Source organism: Meleagris gallopavo, chromosome 4, assembly GCF_000146605.3.
Source record: "Meleagris gallopavo isolate NT-WF06-2002-E0010 breed Aviagen turkey brand Nicholas breeding stock chromosome 4, Turkey_5.1, whole genome shotgun sequence".
In the NCBI taxonomy this organism is placed as follows: Eukaryota; Metazoa; Chordata; class Aves; order Galliformes; family Phasianidae; genus Meleagris; species Meleagris gallopavo.
Window position 1 is genome coordinate 11,135,870 of NC_015014.2, and position 20,123 is coordinate 11,155,992.

General features: G+C 43.3%; 1 protein-coding gene and 2 long non-coding RNA genes across 6 annotated transcripts in view; 2 read left to right on the forward strand and 1 right to left on the reverse strand.

The window, feature by feature from the left end:
* Positions 1-524, forward strand: part of LOC109367168 — a 5,440-nt gene extending 4,916 nt beyond the window's left edge. For all 3 annotated transcript variants that reach the window (XR_004159475.1, XR_004159476.1, XR_004159477.1), the window contains one exon: positions 439-524. This is a non-coding gene — a long non-coding RNA (uncharacterized LOC109367168). The remainder of the gene's footprint in view (positions 1-438) is intronic.
* The window catches only part of SLC10A7 (solute carrier family 10 member 7), a 147,809-nt gene extending 129,778 nt beyond the window's left edge, over positions 1-18,031 (reverse strand). For both annotated transcript variants that reach the window (XM_031553018.1, XM_031553019.1), the window contains exons 1-3: positions 17,876-18,031; positions 12,549-12,685; positions 7,966-8,041 (exon numbers count right to left, since the gene is read on the reverse strand). In XM_031553018.1, coding sequence (XP_031408878.1) covers positions 7,966-8,041; positions 12,549-12,685; positions 17,876-18,016 — 354 coding nt within the window. In that variant the 5' untranslated portion in view covers positions 18,017-18,031. The remainder of the gene's footprint in view (positions 1-7,965; positions 8,042-12,548; positions 12,686-17,875) is intronic.
* On the forward strand, positions 1,881-3,999 carry LOC116216537. The gene is made up of 3 exons (XR_004159478.1): positions 1,881-2,033; positions 3,122-3,295; positions 3,624-3,999. It is a non-coding gene; the product is annotated as an uncharacterized LOC116216537 (long non-coding RNA).
* Positions 18,032-20,123: the final 2,092 nt, after the last annotated feature.

Genomic DNA, 20,123 nt, shown 5'->3' on the forward strand with positions numbered 1-20,123 from the left:
GGGTGTTTTTTTGGTTTTCTTTTGGTGCTGGAGGCTGGGTTTTGCACTATCTCTAAAGAGATATATATTTTTTTTTTATTTTTGGGAGGGATGGTGGGTTCTGCTTTGTGAGTGGCTCTTTTCTTGTCCCTCCTGTGTAGAGGGGGTCTGAGAAGTGAGCCCACCAGCTTTGGAGGGACTGAGAGTACCCTGGTGCTGGAAGTTGGTGCTGGGGCACTCCTGAGTAGTGGGTGCTTTTTCGGTGTCCCTATTCCCAAACTGGAGTGTAGGAAAGAGGGCTTGAAGGAGATGTGTTCAAGGTGGTGCATGATGAAAGACTTGTTCTAAGCACGGGTCAAGTGCTTGGAAGTACGTTCTCGCTGTTAAAACCTAGGTCTCTAATGGAAGGGTTGTCTGTGTAGTAACTTTGTCCCAAGGGATGCAAATTTCCTTTCAAAGAGTTCTGAATCTGCAGTTGAAGATGGAACTTACACGGAGCGTGCTGTGTATGCACTGGATGGTATCAACAGGCTATGAGAGTTGAGGTCAAGAGAAGAGTCTGGCCAAATAATCCACGCTAAAATGTCAGCGGCTTAGGAATTCCAGTGTAATAACATGACACCAGTTACAGCAAGGAGCCTTGCATTTCACGCAAGTAAGATGTGAACGGGCACGTTAATTCTGCTGATATTCTAACAGCCTGTTTTAGTTGATAAATTCAATGCTGTCTTTACTCATCCGCTTCTTGTGCATACTTTATTATTTCTAAAAAGCCCCTAACCTCTCATGAGGGCTCCCTGTGTGAATGCAGGAGTGTAAGCCTTTGCAATAGCTGTTCTCTTCCCATCTGAACAGGAAAGCGCCTCGCTATGGAGGCCTTAGATGTCAAAAAGGGTGCTTGGGAGGTGCGTGGCTTTTCCAGAAACTGGCTGCTTGATCTCTTCAGGTTCCTAGAAAAGCCAATGTGTTCTAGACCCTTATGCCTGAAGTAATGCTTCTGAATGAGAGGGCGCTTGCTGCTCTGTTCTCCACTCCCTTTGGCCAAAAAGTCCTTCTAAGAAAACCCCAGGATTAGAAAAACCCTTGAAAAACAAGATTGGACCAATCCTTCAAGTACCCTCTCTTCTGGATGGGGTTCTATTAAAAGTAAGTTGGTCTTAGCTGTTTTTAAAAGCAGAGATGAAGTAATTACCTACTTTTGTCTTCATGCGGATAAGGTTGTTCTCGTAGTATTTAAGGTACTGATTTTTACACAGATTCTGGCAAAGGTTTGCATTTAATACATCTTAGAAGAAAAGCAACACCTTCAACATTACTGAAGGGATGCTAAATTTAGCTGACTGAAAAAGCACATTTTTAAGACAACGGCAATTTTAACAATATCTTCTTTAATGCTTTGCTGTGATGAACTTAGTACAAGAAAGCATTTGAGGTGTACATCGGAGAAGGGAGCTGAAGAAGGGGAAAAAGCTGACAAGCTGAATTGGCATGCTGGAATGAAGCCCAAGTGCTTTCTTCCCTATAGGTTGCAGCTAGTTCCAGTGTAAATATATTCGTCCTAGATAACAATACTTTTTTCTGATATAAATACCTGGAAGCTTTTTTTTTTTTGGTCTTTTTGGACAACCAAGGGATAGATTTAAGGAAGGGGAAGCAATGTAATCTCAATAGACATTTTTGAATTATGCTGATCTGCAGTGAGCTGCAAATGGTCTTAAGAGGCATTTCTCCAATTCTAAAATGTTAGCAGTCTTATATATTATTTGAAACCTCTTTAGAAAAACATAGAAAAAGCTATTTCTGACAAGTAATGCTGCAGCGCATTAGCATTGCAGGATTTTTGTTTCTTTAACAAAAAGATTGTTTCATTCGGTTGCAGACAGAGCTACCGCCAGCTAAGCTCAACTGTGTGCAGCGCTATTCCTTCATGCCGAAGTCCAGATTTCCCCCCCAACCCCCCTCAGGCAGCCAGGCATGTCTACAAAAGTCAAAAGAAATATTTTCTGCCACGAGCAATCGAGACAAACCGCCTACAGAAGTAGCAGCGCTGACAGGTTAGTCTTCTACGCTATCGCCGAATTAACACCAACATTTATTGCGTGCAATGACTGAACCTATTCACCTACCGTTAAACACAAGTTAAAATTCAACTAGTGTGTTTTTGGTAAGCCAATAGGTGAAGGACAGCAGAACCTGATTGGGCCTTGTTCTAGGGCTTGGGTCCCAGCCACCTGCTGTGTGCAACTTAAAGGCAACTTTTAGAAAATGACCCCTGTGCTACACCTCCTGTCACTGTGCAATTACAGCTGTGTGACAAGCATCATTGCAAACAAATTACTCCTACTTTCTTACGGCTGTGACCTTTAGCCTATTTCTGGACTTGGCTGTTCTTAGTCTTCCGCTTCAAGCTCTGTGGAAAGTGATGTTCTTATACCTCACTGGAAAAAGATTGAATGTTTTGTCAAACAACCATAAATACCAAACAGCGAGAGTACAGAGGCCCGCTTTTAGTAGGCGGCAGGCCTCGCTCTGCGAGTATTTAAATCCAAGCATTGCCACTCTTACTTAGATGGCACCTGTACTTGCTTTCTGTAGGCAACACGGTTGATAACGTGCTCCTTGATCAATGAGGTAAGCTTTTGCACCCTGTTGTTACGCAGAAATCAGCTGCAGGCCGAGAGAGAGAAACCAAGCTTTAACCAAGCGTGAGAGCAAGACCCTTTCCTGTCCTGATTTCCTTATGTCACAAATAGCTTTCTGCTTTGCTGAATGTCCCAGAACAGATAGATGGGGAAAAAAAACCAACCCTCATCACCGCAGCAGAGTAACAGCGATGCCTCGGAAAAAACTTACCTAGTTAAATCTACGGCGGTGGGTTGGGCAAGTATCATTGTAAACGCACGAGGCTGGGGTGGCTCAAGGCAGTTTCTGGCCAGGGCCTGGGTGCTAGGGCGTAAATCAAGCAAGCAGGCTTTCGCAACTGTGTTAAGGCAAAGTTGTTAGAAGCACCCTGATGTAAAAAGGATTGCTAAATGTGTACGGGCTACGTGTTAAAGATGTGCAGATAAGAGATGAAGCCAAATTATTTATTTGCGTTAATTGCATTTTCCTCATTTTTGATCCGTGCATCTTTGCATCGCAGCTCTTGTCTGATTACATGCTTAGCGGGAAGGATTTTGCTCAAACACGCGGAGGAATGGAAATGAGATCTTCACAGCAAAGACAGGGAGCGAGCTATCAGTTGTACACCCAGAAGTACAACTGCGGTCCTAAGAATTCGTGACAATGAGAGACAGTCTGTCCCGCTTGCTTTCGGGTGAGTAGGAGACAGGATTTTTCCACTGGATGCTTTACGAGCCACGGGACGCGAACCTTAATTAAAAGCTGTAGTAACCAGAAACACACTTAAACCTTTAGTTAAAAACCTACTTTGTTGGCTATGGAACTGTGATAAGTGAGCTGCTCTTAAAAGATGCTGTATAAATCTGAAGATAGACACACACACGCACCAGCAAAGAATTGGAGTGCTCGAGTGCAGGGATTTCAGAAACCCCCTCATTAACCTGAGCTCGCTTCTCCTGAATATGAGCCGGAAGGAATGCTCTTGGTAACTACTTCTGCTTTGAACTGTGAATCTGTTTCAGAGCTACTGGTGATAAATGAGAGCGGAGGAAAAAGTAAAAGGCGCTCACAACCACTTTGGGTTACTGAAGACTTGAGAAGAGGATGAGAAACTCTAAAGATTTCTGCTGCAGTCGTTACTGAGGCAGCTTATAGGGATGATAATTGTAAGTAATAATCTGGACTATTCCCACGCACTGACAAATACTAAATGCCTTTGCCATTTGCAGAAAAAAGAAGGCAAGCGTCAGTGGGTACTAAAATAAAAGCCATCTGCTCAAAGCACGGTAAGGACAAAAAGAAGACTCGGGACAAATAAAAAAAAAAAGACTGACTAAAAAATAGAGGAGGCGAGTTCAGTAGCGTAACAGCTCCCATGTGCATATAATGGCTATGCCTATGCAGTTATGTCTGAATAGTGGTACGTGTAAAATACCGATACTTTCCCTAAAATTGTCCTGCAACTTGTGTACGTTTCCCAGGGACTTACACTTATGCTGTTAGATAGTTAGTTAAGGTTTCATCTGGAAGTACTTAAGCTATGTGAGTAGACAATTCATAACTTAGACAACAATTTCAAGAGTTCACATTTGGGTTTTTGCACTTGACAGGGTCCATGTAAAAAGTAGAGTGAGAGGGGACACTCCTTAAACCAAATATAGTATTAAGTTTAGGTTAAGCACAGTGTGAAAATGAAACTTCAGGTTACTGTGGCAGCGAGTTATGACATATTTAGACAAGAATCCAGATCCTCAGACACCAGCACACGTGGTTCATTTCAAGATCTTGAACATTACGAAATAACTGTTTGTGTAACCTTCTAAGGGCAAGCACTATAGGCTGATGCATCGGGGGGTGACTCACAAACTGCCACAGCTTCTATTTACCATTCTCTTTTTTTACTTTTTAAAAGGTTACTGTGCAGGAAGACAGTCCAAAGAGCTTCAGATATTTTTAGATACATCTATCTTTCTTCTGACTTCACAGCAATGTTGCCAAGGTTCACCTTCTGGTTTTGTAACTTCATACTTTTTTCCTTATGTGTGTGTATATATATATATATATAGTGAGATGTTTCCTGGTCTTATCCAGGAAAACCTGACTGGGGCCTGCCAAAACTAGTTTACACTTTTACCTTCTCTCTTTACATCAAAGTCATACAAATGATACGTGGAAAGAGATGGATTTTTCCCTACACATACTACTTCATTTATGCTCCTAAGCGACTCTTCCACTGCTCAAGAAACCAGAGAGCACGTCAAGAGGACACGTAGCTTAAACACTTCTCTGATATATCGCATTTGAAGCGTCAGGAAAACAAACGCTAATAGCCTGTATAGCTGATACTAGTCACGGAGTTATAACACGACTCTTAGTCCAAGCACGGCTAAAAACAATCCCCCACCCCTACCTTCTGAAACAGTAAAAAACAAAAGGATAATTGGATAATTCTTAGGAACAGCTCTGCTAACTACACCTATTTTAGCCAGAAAAACAGAACCATTTTCTTTTGTGTCCTGTGGAACGCATCAAACTTAAAAACAGATCACATAAGATTCACAATCAAGCTTAACTTCCTATCATCTCCCAACCCAGTTCAACTACTGGCATGCAGTAATATCAAACCGATACAAAGCAACGTAGATGCTCTTTTACGCACTAGGCCAAATACTCTATCGTCCTGCCCCAGAATGATAAGTGCAGCATGCGTAACGCTTTTCAGTCCCCATCTTCTACCGCTGCATAAAGAAGTGGCCCGTATCAATTGCCGCTAAACGAATACACTCGCTCCCCTACGCAGTTTTACCCAATGAATTTGTGACAGAGGTGAAGCTATAAACCACGCGTCAGCCCTGCAAGTGCTCGTTCTACCATGCCGCTGGCACTTGGATGCTCCGTACTTGATGGTTCCCTTAGAATTTCCAAGCATCCACGCTGACTTTCGATAGTCACTACAACTGAAATACGGCCTAAAACCCTCTGTGCTGCCGTAGCGGTCCATCAGCATAGTTCCCACCTACTACGTTTCGAGACGTCTGTCGAGCTCTCACTCACCGTGCCATTACTCTGCAGCGGACGGACACCTCGCAAACTAACTAGCTCACTTGGTGCTTCTTCATTACGTTGCTTCTGAGCAAGCTCATTTACCTTCACGTTACATTGTACACCCTTTGAAAAAAAAAAAAATTCTATCTCTGTAGGTAAGGGGAACAGCTGATGAAGCAAAAGCAGTTTAGAGGTTATTAACAAATGTTCTGACAGCACTATCCCACTTCTATAGTCGACTCCCATGTTTAAATGCTTCTTCATCTCTGAAAATTAATGTCAATTAAAATAGGAAAAAAATGCATCATTCTGCTCACGTCAGAAAATAAAGATAGCGGCAACAGCTTAGGTGAGATGCGGCAAGGAACGATAAGAGGCTCTCCTCCCCTAGCACAAAGGATGAAGCTTAGAAGCATCCTATTTCCAAAATCCACTAGCGCTGGGCAGCGATAATTTTGCCACATACTTCATTTACAGCAAGCACATTTAACGGCTGTTTCTCTTCCGCATATCTTCAACACATAACCCGACTTGGATGAGACCTGCCAGGATCAGAGTCCATTCAACGTCCTGTATTCCTAGAGGCTGATTGAGAATTCCCGGTACCCAGTTCTTGATTCACCCCCCTGTTAACAACCATCTGTAAAAACTGAAGAACTACATACTTTTACATTCCACCAACACCGGTTTAGCACAGAAGAACTAAAGGTTTGAGCTTACTCTATCGGCAACATACACAATGACTACCCAAACGTCACGTGACAGAACGTCTGCTTTGCAGCTGCTGTAAAACAGACGCAAACCCCACACCAAAAGACTATTACGGCATAAAAACAAACACTAATCGTCAAGAGGTGACTTCCCTCACCCCCGCACACAGACGCTCTATCGTACTGACTTCTACCAACGCATCGCACCTTATTTTTTTCCACAGAGAGTCTTCTCTTTCTTGCAAGCATAGAAAAGACGCACTGCTAACGCTGAACTGCTGCTCAATCTGTAGCTGGTTCCATCCACGCCGGTCGCTACGTGGCATTTTGGTATCATCTACAGCACCTAGCTCTAGAATCATAACTAAACGCAACTTACTTCTTTTGCTCAACATTATTACTGCCCCGTTATTAAGAAGAATTTCCTTAAACTAATTAATCCACTTAACAGCATCTAAAGCAGAATATTTTACTGTCCTTGTGTTCAGGTAGCACGTAGGCAGTGCTACGCATCAGGCTTACCCGGAATTAGAGATGCTTGACTTGAGACGCGTGGGGTCCCTCTTCAGAAGATAGAGCAATTAAAGAGCACTTTGTCAGTACAAAATACAACTTCAATCTATTTCAGGGCTACCGTCTGTTTTCAAAGCCGACATTAATCGGTCCCGAGTGCCTGAACTCAGAAAATGAGAAGGACGCAACTAATGGCCATATTTTAACAACGCGATTCACCCAACCTCGCGCAGAAGAGCTCTATAGCTGAATTAAAATTTAGCTCCAGGAGTCTACAACAGCACCTCAAAAACCTTAGCGTTAAAAACCAGCCTCCTGAGTGCCCTTCTCTCCCTTCCTCACCCAATACCTTTTGTCCAGCTTCTGCAGTTATAAGGACGTAAATCTAAAGAAAAGAACCTCGTTAATTATCTCACCCGCATTCGTTTCCTAAACACTAACCACCTGGTGCTCCTGAAAACGGCATTCAATACAGAAAGAAACAGCACAACTGACATCAGCACATCCCACTTCAAGGAAGAAATGTAACATGACCAGGTTTTGCACAGACTACCACGATACTGGCGTTTCCTTTCTGCTGAGATATTTACCCTACGTCACTGACCAAGAACTCAGAGTTCCCAGAACTTTAGTAACACACTCTCACGACATTTTAAGACCTGAATAACTTCTCGTATCTGTGATCTTTCCACATTTGCGGTTTGATAAACTCCCGCAATAGGGCCCCTTAATCATAAAGGCCGTTCAGACAATAACCACAAAGGTAGTTCTTCCCCCACTAAGTTCACGATCTATTACATAATCGGTACGCAGCAACGAAAAGTTATACAGTTAGGACTTACAGTGCAGTAACAAATAGAAACAAGCTAAACCCCAATTTCTAACAGAAACCTTTCGGTCACTTCAAAAAATTGAGCTTCTGTCAGCTTGACCAACGCCGTCAAATATAACATCACCATTTTCCTTGTCTGATACAAACACAATAATTACACTTCAATTTAAGAGATTTTAGAAGACAATTTCAACCTTAAACAACTACTTTCCTAAGCTTTTATTTTTTCTGTTTTTTACAGAAATAAAGTCAAAGAACACTCACCTCATTCCCACCAACAGCTTTGGTTAAAATTACTGCAGATGACACGGGAGGTGGCATACAACCTACAGTCTGCAACCTAAAAACAAGAAAAAAAAACATTATGTTCCTTACAGGAGTAGCAGAACCGCTGAGATACAACCTGAAACAAAGATATAGCACCTGCTGGGAAGGCAGAGCTAACCTAAGGAGCTCAGGTGCATGCGATGTACTTGAGTGACCGAAAGGGGTGGAGCCAGGACCCACCCCTTCCCAGATCTCATATAAGGGGTGGCAGGGGAGGCGAGGGTATTTAGGTGGAGATCTTTGTGTGCCAGAGACCTTTGGAGGGTAAGTAGATTCTTTATTTTTGTGTCCACAGCTGCTGTAATTGAGCGAGTCTTCACTTACTGCAACCTAAAACTTTCTACGCTCCTTTTATTGCTGTGCTTTTTCAATGTGATATAGCGATATATAGCATTTGGTGAGCCAGGTGGGTGTGGCAGCAGTATACTTATTTAGGATAGATTTTCTTAAAAACAGGCTGTATCAGACAACCGCGGGGTTCCCCGTGGTTGTGCGCTATGCAAAGTTACTGAACAATAGGAACTATAAGGAACAATGACTCTATTATGAAAAAACCTTCCAAGATGAGTGAATATTCAATTAAGTGAGATCAAACATTTTTGACAACTGAGAAAAGAGTAGTAGCAACATGCACCGCAGCGTGACAGCTACTACCGACTTTAAACGTGTACCATTACTCCAAGGACAGATTGAAAGACGTAAATCAGCTTTGCAAAGGCTCGCATCGGACAACGGGAAAATGGAACAGTGCCTCTGACGGGGCAAACTATGTTATCCTCAAATGGCACTTACCCTCTAAAATTAAAAACCATATCATTAGAAGAGAAAGAAAAGTAACATCAACAGAACCCCTGGATCTCAGTTAAATGGGAATAAGAAAAAAGTCAAGCAGACTTGCATCCAACCGGAAGATCTGAAAGCTTCAAATCCCCTATGAATAATACAATAAGTTAAAAAAAAAAAAATGAAAGGAAGTCCCAAGACAGGTCAGCGGGGCTGTTACCCGAGGAAAGGCCCCCCGCCCACACCACGTTACGTGTGACAGCGGGCCTGTACACGGCTGCCAAACTCATGCATCATTGTAACGCAAAGGGATTACCTGTAACCTACTCAATCGGGGGTTTATGCCAAGAAAGGGTGGAGTGTAGCAGAAATGCGAGACACAGCCTGAACAGGTGATGGAGAGCCTGGTGGAAAGGCAGGGCAGACTCAGGGGAGCTCAGGCGCGTGCAATGTACGTCAGTGACCTGAAGGGGTGGAGCCAGGATCCACCCCTTCCCAGAGCTCACGGAAGGGTTGGCAGTAAAAGCGAGGAAATGTCACTGAGACTGCTGTGTACGTGAAGCCTTCTGAGGCTAAGCTGTTTCTTGCCTTTGTTTCTGCAGCTGCTGCATTTGAGCATATCCTCACCTGCCGTAGCCTGGGACTTTGCTACTCTGCTTTCATTCCAGTGCTTTCCATTGCATTATAGCATTACAACAGGTGAAATTCTATGCAACCTTAAAGTACTATATAGATGGCCAGTTCGCACTGCAGTTACAATGTACCAGCCTGTACGAACCGCCGGAATTTCCTCGCTGGCTCTTATCAGCCCTGACATTCCGTGGTTCTGCAAACGCCACTGTGAAGAGTCACGAAACCGTTTACCAAAAAGAACTTTAACTTCTCTGGCTTCACTTTCCCGCCTGCAACGTTGTATCTAGCATTAACAAAGATAGCTACGCATTTGACTCAAAGGCGATTATTACATTGTGTGTTCTGACGTAGGTAAATTGATAGCATCCTGACATGCAGACGCTGGGAGGAAAAAAATGAATGAAATGGTGAGAAAGCTGCTCTTCTTTAAGAAGACAGTTCACCGACGAAACTACTGACAGCTAAGAAAGGTGAGAAGAACCATGCCGCTATTTCTAGGTTTCCGCTACCTTGTTTGTCATCAGCTACTACAAAAAGAAGAAATAAGCACATAAATCGTTTTATATTTCCCGTATTCCTTTTTTCACCCACGTTACTACTCTGTACGTGTCTGTTAGCTCATTTCCAAAAACTAAGTGTCCAAAAGCTACAGCGAACAGAAGCTTGAAATGCAGGGAGAAACAGGGAAAATATTACGGAGCCATTAATATGCCGTAAATAAACAAACAGCTTAAATAGAAGAAATAAGGAAATGACAGCGGAAGGGATCAGTTTGTCAGCTAAGACACTGTGGAGAAGAAAGGCAGCGGCGTAAGCATCGTGTATATCCGAATCCATGAAGCACTTAGCATCACCTTGGAAATACGTGGGATGTTCAGCTTTTGGTCAAGCCTACGTAAGCAGGGAGTTGTCGGTGCTTAGCAGGATAACTTCGCATTGAACAGAAGAGAAAAACGGGAAAAAGAAATGGTCCGGGAAGTTTACTGTGTCCCTCTAACTATCGGCAGACAAATGGCCGTTTCTGCAGCCATCCCTTATACTGCCTGGGATAACGTAACCTCTCTTCTATGCGGTCATTTGGCAGTCAGCTCCTTGAACTTTTCACCTGCACTAATAAGGACAGATAAAGTTCAAAGTTACTCAGAGAGATAGGAAAGGTGTACGAGTACATTCAAGTCAGCTGATGGGAATTTTCCACGCTATTAGAGGAGAAAGGCTTAATACCACAAATAGCTGTAAATGCTCTCAAACTGGAAATAATGCCTTGAGAATTTAACAAAATAAACAGCATCATCAAGCTATGGTTCTAAATGTCTTTTATTTAAAAAAAAAAATCATGGTCCAATAGTCCAGTAAATGGCACTGTTTTTAATCAGGCATATAAAATGTGTGCAAATAGCCCGACTGTTTTTTTTCGACCTTAATATTGGCTAAACGCAACGCCAGCAGCACATAAAGTCTGCTAACGGTCACTCGTTCAGGCGGCATCGTAAGCACTAACGTCGGGGCATAAGCCCTTGCTGAAGGGTCAGAAATAATAAGTGTTTTACGCTGCAGACAACCGAGTGCTAAACTCAGAGTTCACATATTTTAGTTGTGGACCTACCAAACTGTTTCCTGTGCTAGATCTTTGCGTCTCATGCCTTAAGCGCTATACGCTAGGAACGACATCAAGAGGTGAACCTGCACGACCACTAACAAGCTGCATCACGCTTCTTTTCAAAGACATCCTCTCAATGCAAAATGAAGACAGTTTAAAAAGTGAACAGCAAAGAGGGGCAGAGTGCTGTCGGTTCCTCTTCTTTTCAATCTATTTTAAGGTAACTGCGGAACTAACCTTCTAATACCACCCCACGTGTAGAGAAAAACAAAATGAACTGTAGAAAGAGAGATGAAAAACTGCTAACATCTGAAATGGCCTCTCGCTAGCACAGCAAACAGACCGCTGTGAAGGATGAAAGAATCTACCGTTCACGCTGAAGTCTGGCAGGGAACAAACTAGCCGTGGGCTTGACTGCGCCCTGTAGGCAAAACCCGGTGTGGAGAGTATTGCAGAACCGCAGGCCCCGAGGGAGCCACCCTGCTAAAAGGGAGCTGAACGCCCTTGGGAGCCTACGTCTGTTTTTTCAGGCCTCTGGGAGACAATCGGCCACTTCCCGCTACAGAATGCAATGAACATACATACGCGACGAGGATATAGCTTTGCCAAAATCCCTGTCTTCGTTTGGGCGCTACAATACTTGTAGGAAATAAAAACTGCAGCTGTGCACCATTAGGACAAAGATATTTCTATACGGAATTTCACAGGTGCGCGTGTATCCCCATACAGGTACACTTGTGCGCTTAAAAACACAGGCCTAAAACATCAGAAACAAAAGTGAAGAAAGAGAGACAGGATAAGAAGTAGCGCACATAAGAAAAAGCACGAGAACTACTTCTCACTCCCGCTTCAGCAGTTGAAGCTGCAGCTGTGCAAAATCCTGCCTCGATTCTAGCAGAGCAAGAACAATGATTTTACTTGAAACAACAACCTTTAACATGACTGACCAAAAGCCAAGGAACGTTATTTTGCTACCTTGAGATTACCCTAACGTACTAATGCTGTTAAGCAGGCTGGTACTAACTTTAACTTCAAAAAGATTTGGTCTCAGATTTGCCTTCTCAGCACACATTGTTTTCACGGCAATGTAGCGTCTCCTACAGATACTTGTAAGCTTATAGGCAGCTAACGAGCCCAAAATCTGCACAGGTACAAGAGCTGCTCAATACAGACTATTTAGAAACAAAACAGAACGCCTATTTTTCTTCAGTTTTTTTCTCTCTTTCTCTCCCGGTCTTTCTTGAGACCGGTACATCACTTCAAACGTGTTTTGAGAAAACCTAACTCGTTGCAAGGTCCCTACGTACAAAACTAACTGAGGCTTTCTAAACATGAGTCCACGTTCCTGAAAGGGTAGTCTTCCGCACGCTCGGTTTTCAACAGGAAAGCGCAGAACGAACGGCATAATCTGCTCACGATATTTCTTAAAACGGTCACTGCAGAATAAGCAGCCTTCAAAGAAGAGAGCTACAAATATATTTTACTCTATTATGCTTAAACATACCCTTTTAAAAGCCATTCATTTATAGGCGTGATTGATAATAGCTGAAGAAAGAGCCATATTGCTGTTGGGAAGAACACAAGTGTAAAAATCTGGACAAAAAGGTGGAGTTTCACGTGCATCAAAGCACTTGTCAGCTCCTGCAAAAGAAAAAAAAGAGAGCAAGTTGCAGTCATCACAGATGAAGTAGAACCACGTTCATGCTTTTAAAACTAGCGTGATCTTTAGAATACAGAGACAGCGCATGTCAAAAAGGCACCTTTAGGGATCGCTTCTTTAATAACCAAGTGCATCCAGGCAACATAAAAGCTCTGCCCGCTGCTGGGCGTTTCTCCGAAAGAATTGTCCAGCACTTCAATAACAGAGGAGCTCATAACTGCAGCTTTTACTGCAGGCAGCCTCAGCACTGGGTTTCAAAACCCGCGTTAACTACACCGATGGCCTGTTTGCTTTATTGACTGCAAATAACGAGACGAAGGGGAACTTGCGCTTCTGAGTGATTTCAAGCTTCCCTAGCCCAGAGAGAGCCACAGAGAAAGGGATCTTGATATTAAGAGTCCTCATTTGTACGTGGGGGAGGGCTTTAAAAGGAAAAACAAACAAACATAAACGGCAAATAATTATTCCGTGGCAGTTTTTGATGATCTAGTGCGCCGTAGATAAGGAATTCAAAAGCAAAATTAGGCTGAGGAAGAAAAGCAAAGTGAGTTCCAAGACCGTACAACGTTTACGACAGCCAAAACAAAATGAAAAGATGCAAAAGTCATTAGAAGACTGAGAAAATAACTAAATTTTGCTGCTACGGGGCGTCTTTCCTCAAAAGCACGAAGAGCACGCCAGAGAGAACACCAAGGACCCTTACACATTAGGCTCTTCTGTTAGTTATTTCTCTGTTACTGTCTTTTGGGACGCTCCGAGAGCCTTCTATATCGTTTTCCTAGGGAAAAATCTTGTACGTTTCAGCTCGTTTAAGAAACAAAAATTCCATTTCTTTTGATTCAAGCTACCTTGCGCCTTTCATTAAGCAATGCAACTATAAAGAACCACTGACATTTTTATTCAAAACGTTGTTTCCTAGGATTCTCCATCTACCTTGCGGTCTGATACTCGAGATGCATTAAAATATATATAAGTATATATACTATATATATTTTATATATATATATATAAAAAGTTGCACGGTAACACAGCATCTGATCTCCACGTGCCACCTCTCAGCTTCCGGACAACTCAATTTTTATAACGGGCAAACAAGCTTTAGGCTCCAAAAAATGCATACTGATGTAATTACACATCTCGAAGTATCAGCACTTTGCACCACGTCCTTCTCCCTGTTTGTTTGTTTGTTTTTTAACTTCAAAAAAAACACAATTCTCTTCCAAATTTGGATTTGGGAGAAAAGAACCTCCCACTAAAAACTACGCATCTGTTCATATCCCAAAGTTCTATACGGTTCTGACTTGAAATGCACATCTTGATGCAGTATTATCAATGAACAATAACTACATTTGGTGCTCGGTTGAGTGAACGATACAACTACTACCCTTCTATAATTAATAAAGCTCTCAAGAGGCCAGTATCGCTCCGCGTGAAGAAACTGGGCCTTCCTCACACGAGCCATCGCAGTACTTACTGTATTACAGACAGCTTCACTGTAACTCTATTTCATCTTGTCTCAACAAGAAAGCAAAAATAAAACGTCTAGTGTTCTCCCTTACGTGAGATGAAAAGATACCTGGAAATGTCTACATTACAGTGCATCTTCACATGTAAATAACTCGATTGAGGAAATTCAAATCCAGTGTCTTATTTCAACAAAGCTGCTTATTTCTCCCCCTATCCTCCCAAAACGCTTCCAGCCCCAGATTTCCTAGTGGATAAATGTCTGCCGGCAATCACAGTACAGTCATGCCACACGCACAGAACTGCAACACCGGAACCCATGGCATCGTAGAAAATACTCCAGTCTTTCAGTACTATACAAGTGTCGCTGCCTTTCCCTTCTGACTACGTTTACAACTGAAAAATGCCTTGAGAACAGAGTATCTGAAGAAAATCGCGTGATGCTTTCCAAAGCGAAAGCTAAGACAAAACCTGGGAAAGGTTGGTCACGCCTTCCGGTAAACAAGAAAGGCAACTGCAATGCAGCCGGCCTACTACAAGAATAAGTGCTGTACTGCAGGAACAGGTACTTGTGAATCTAAATGCAGTCTTCAAAAAATTCTTTACAGAGAGAGTGGTGAGGTACTGGAACAGGCTGCCCAGAGAGGTTGTGGACGCCCCGTCCCTAGAGGTATTCAAGGAAAGATTGTATGGGGCCCTGGGCAGCCTGGTCCAACGTTAAATGGAGAGATTGGTGGCCCTGCATGTGGCAGGGGGGTTGGAGATTCCTGACCCTTGAGATCCCCTCCAACCCTGACCATTCTGTGATTCCCTGAAACGTCTCTAATAATCTCATTTGATCCTTAGATCGCATGAGCATAGAACAAGCATCCTTCGTCCTCTTAATCTGTAAGAGCTCGTCCCAAATACCTCCGTCGCTGCACTCACCCTCTCTCAAAAAAGCACAAATCTCAGCAACGGCATTGGGAGCATTCCTGAACAACAGGAAGAATTTCCTTTCCCACAGTTTGAGACCCTTCATAGAACTTCCCCAAGCTTTCCTCCGGTCAGCGCCTGTTGCCATCCAGTCACACTAAGATGCTCGGGGCAAACTCTTCAGGGCAAAAATCAAAGCAAATGCTGTTTCCAGTGGCCTTTCAAGCTCCTCATTGTAGTGGAGAACTCAAGTATGTGATTTAATTTCTGGGGCCCTACGGGAGGCGCTCTCAAGCGCAAACCGTCCAGTCACTGAAAAGAGGAAGAGCGTTAGACTGCGGTGTTCTTGTCATCGCCGGTCAGAAATCACACCCATACACCTAGCATAACACCTCCAGATTCAAAAAAGTAATGAGGCCATTGCACAAACAGGCTCTCTCTGAACGCGGGCAATTATTTTCTCAACCGCTTTCCGAACGCGTGGTACCACTTCATTTTTAAGCGTGCGCCTCGACAGCAGACAAAACCAGAAATGCAACCTTAAAAGATGTCAGTTAGTCCTAATTCCGTTTATCAGTATTTATCAGGAGGCCTCAGTTAAAACATGCACAGCCCTGCCTCACTTCATGCTGTTTCGGTCTATTAACCTACTATCTGGGATAGAACAGCCAAAACAGAAGGCGAAGAGCTAATGGAGACGGAAACAAAAGCAACTTCTTTGCCCGATACAAAGATATATTCGCAGACTAATACTAACTTTAGGTCACGCCGTGAAAAATTAAAACGTGCCCCAAAGTATTTTAATAATACGACCACTCGGCCTCAATAGCAAAAGGTAAAGCGAGCAAACCGTTTTCCTTCCTCTTTATCTTCTACCACCGTGACAGAAATTGAAGCAGGCTTAGCTTCTTGACAGAATACGGTGCGAGACTGTATTGAGACTGGAACGCTGCGCTACACTGGTCGAGTACCACCCCTAACTGATGGCTCTAAAACAACTGATTGGGGATGCACTACCTGGACAAAAACACCAGCTTCACTGCCATTGATGTATTACTCCTAGAACCACAGATAAAAGAAAGCAACGCACGTTCAGAGCGGGTCGTGATACGTCGCCAAGGGACCTGCCAGTTCACATCACATAACCGGAGAAACTTTGTGAAGTATAGTAGCGCGCAGAATCTAACTGAGACTGATTATGCTATCGATCCCGCTCCTATTCGCAAATACAACTTCACAAACAGCTGCTTCACGAAGAGAAAGAATTTGCAAATTCAAGGATTCAAGTTACTGAAACAGAAATAAGTTTTACATTTGCTTGTTTGTTTGGTTTCTCTCCATGCAAGGATTCCTAAGCCCGGAAGCAGAAAAATTCACTGAGGCTTTGTACGTTTTGGCCTTCTTATCTGTGAAACAAAGTGCCTCTCTGTAGTCTGTTTACATTAGGATGAATTACTGTTCCGGGCAGTAGATGACGCGGCTCTGTCTGCTTCCACATAAGACTAAAAGGCTCTAAACAGCCGCTACAGAATTGACTGAAGTTATTTGCTTCAATTCTGCTGTATCCAGGCAGAACTAGAGGTGCCAGTGCCTGAAGTGCCTGCCGTCAATTCAAACACTGCCCGAACTCAAAATCTTATCATTATAACCGTGATATAGGGACAGACACTTATTTTTCCTGTTTAACATATGCTGTTCAACCAAACCCCACAGTGTCCAGAAGACAATGCAATAGCAGACAGTACAGCGGTGTTTCCGGGAGGCACTGCTATCTCAACAGCACAGTCTGAACGGCATCACCTATTACATCAGCACAGCCAACTGAGTAAAAGGAACCAGGAAACCGCCACTTCCGTTCAACTCTGGTTACTCCTCTTCTCGGCACGCAGCCATCATTTCTCTCCTCCTTCTCTCCTTGACAAATCACTGAGAGGTTTTCCACTCCACCTTCCTTTCCAAAAATGAGCAACATAAATATTGAAACAAGTCTCAGTGCCCGTGATACACGGCAGAGCACGGGCATTTCAAGACTCCCTGTCCGCAGATAAATCCCTAAGGTAAAGATTGCCAAGGCCTCGTGCCTGTACACCAGCCTTGCATCTGCAGAGGAGCGCTTTGTGTCGGTACCAGCCGTTGCCCTATTCTTACACAGCGGAGGTAGCCTACGGCCCCCTCTATCTTTGCTTGCGAAGGTAGCCTACAGCCCCTCTATCTTTGCTTGCATCAATCCTGTAGTAACTAGCCGCCTCCGGTCTTACTCTGAGAACTCACAGGCAGATGAGGTGGAGAAGAAAGGCAGACAGAGCTCATATCCCTTCTTCACATCCAGAGGCGTGAATACTTTACAAAGGCCCTCTCTACCCAGATCCTTACAAACCTACTCTAGCGTTCACACCGTTCTCTGGGTCGTACCTAAACTGAGAAGTGAGGAAACAGATGCAGAATGGGAAGGAAAAGCCTCCTGGTCTCACTCCGATACGAGTTGGCACGCGTGCGGGGCGCAGATCCAGTCTTCTGCACTCAAAATCGCGCTCAGCGCTTCGATTTAGTCAAAGCTCTGCAAAATTAAGCCAAGTCTCTACGGACGGATGAAATTTACTCATGCTCACTACCACGTGAAATGGAGGCATTGTTACACAAAGGTCTAATTTTGATCTCCTCTTGTTGGCCATCACCCAGCATTGACAAAAACGGCACGGAAATTAAGCATATCAGTTACGTTCAAACTTGATGGAAAGCAACACAGAACTTTTAAAGCAAAATAAAGACGAAGCAATGAGAAATTACAGTACCTCTGTTTTTAGTGAGAGTCCGCTGTTAAAGAATATAGCTGAAACAGCAATGTAAGTTACGGTAATTTCTGGTTTCAAGGGTCCTAAAAAATACAGACAGAGAACAGAGTTAACCACGGTCAAAAAGACAACAATACGCATATAAGTACATCAACGTACATATGAATCTTTAGAAAAATATCAGCAAAACAATATAATAAGTTTCTTTATCATAAAGAGTGACGTTTCTATTAAGTCATAGAAAGATTGCTGTTCGATCAGTGAGTGAAAAGCGAGGTACGATGTCACAGATTTGGCTTCCTCGATCACAGGCCCCCGGGGAACTAATGGGGAAACTCTGCAAATGTGGAAAAGGACGGGGTAGGTTTAAAAATTTTCTCTTTGTCATCGGACCACACCCGTAGCATCAAAAAAATACACACCCTGCACTCAAACGCAAATATTAGCCGCTCCCCCCACAGGGGCATATCATTTACAGCTCTGCCTCTCGCTTCTTACCCCATGACACACACAACTGTCCACCTGTCTGCACGAAGGAAATCACCCTGACCTGCGATGAGCTCCTCGGGGCAATACAATTCCATGTTACTCCCCCACAGCAAGTGGAAAAATAACATATTTGAGACACGCCGCTGCAGTGAGATCAGCCAGGACAGATGCCTACGCCTCTGAGCGCTCCGCTATGTTAAAAGGTCACATTTGTATATGCATATAGTTCTTTTCCTGGAAAATTAAAAAACTTTTTGCGCTCCTATAAAAACGATGAAATACCTTAATACCGTTTGCCTTTGGATGCCACCGAGAGCAAGAAGTATACGTTCTTTTTCCACAAGCATTCAAGCAGATATTTCAATACAAATAAGATATTAGCAGTCTCCTTAAGACCAAACTCGTGTCCTAACTCTGCACGAGACGGTAAGTCATCGTGAGCAAAACCACAGCAGCAAACAGGCAAGGCTGTACTCCTCGCACCAAAAAAGACCTTTTCTGCTCCTTGAATGAATGATCCATTGATGTGAGCAAGGTCAGCAGCCCTCAAATGAGAGGGTTCTGATGGAACGCTGAGCCTATTCAAATTTGCATCTCAAGTCGTTTAAACACAAATCGTGCTCTCACACAGAACTCTACTGATGAGACGCTTAAGTATGTGTGTTACATTTAAAAATACTCAGCAAGAAAATAAAAACGCCTATATTACGTGCAACATAAAAACGAGCTGGGAAATGCAAAAGTTAAAGTTGCAGCAAAGCACGTGGCTAGTTACATAATTAAGGCAAGTGAACTGAATAGCCAGAAAAAAATAAATATTTCTATTTCCGTATGATCATAGATATCATTTGTACCTGTATACACAATGATATAAATGCTCTAATCTTGTAGAAGGCTAGAGTACAACACATGCGTGCACGTACACAGCGAGCAGACAGACAGTTGGTTAGCTGCTCTGGCTAAGAGAAAAATTGGTCAGGGACCCAGTTTTTCTTGCACGGATTTTACACTGCACTGCATGCATTCCACTACACAGGAGGAGTCTGTACCACTGGAGAACACACGCGTTCCCACAGCACGACAAACTCTGATCAGAACAGCTCCTCTTTATCTTGCGTGCAGTAGACTGATCAGGAAAGCCCTTTTCATAGGAAAAAAAAAAAAAAAAAAACAGGGACATTCGGTCAATAGGAAATCACAGCAAAAAGGGCTTGGTTTGTGCCCTGAAGGTGACGACAGTACCGATCTTTGCTTCGTGGCACGACGTCCCACCGGCACGCGTGCCGGATCACCCGTATTACTGAGTCAGGCAGAGCACAGTTTTGTCACCTGAAAGGTGCTAAACAAATTGCTTTTTTCTTTCACACGCTGATATTTTCCATCGCGTTTTTTTTCCCTGGTTTCAAAATGAGCACCGAGACACCGAGGCTTTAGAAAATATATATATGCCGCTACTGGGCTCACGTCTGATGGTTTCCACTGATGCTTTTAAGTTTTATGTTAAGCTAATTGTCCCAGAAACAACACCTTGTGAACGTTTTTACAGTAGAAAAAAAATAACACTGAAGTTCTCCGACCTAAAATACGGGAAGTAAAATGAGGAAAAATAACCTCACGTTCCAGTTTAAAGGCTCTCCCGCATGGCTGCTAGCAAGCAGCGTGACAGCCACACCAGAAAGGGACAAGCCACCTGACACAACAAATCCCAATTTGTCTTTACTATCTGCTGAAGACACAGGGTGGATCCTGCCAGAAGCTC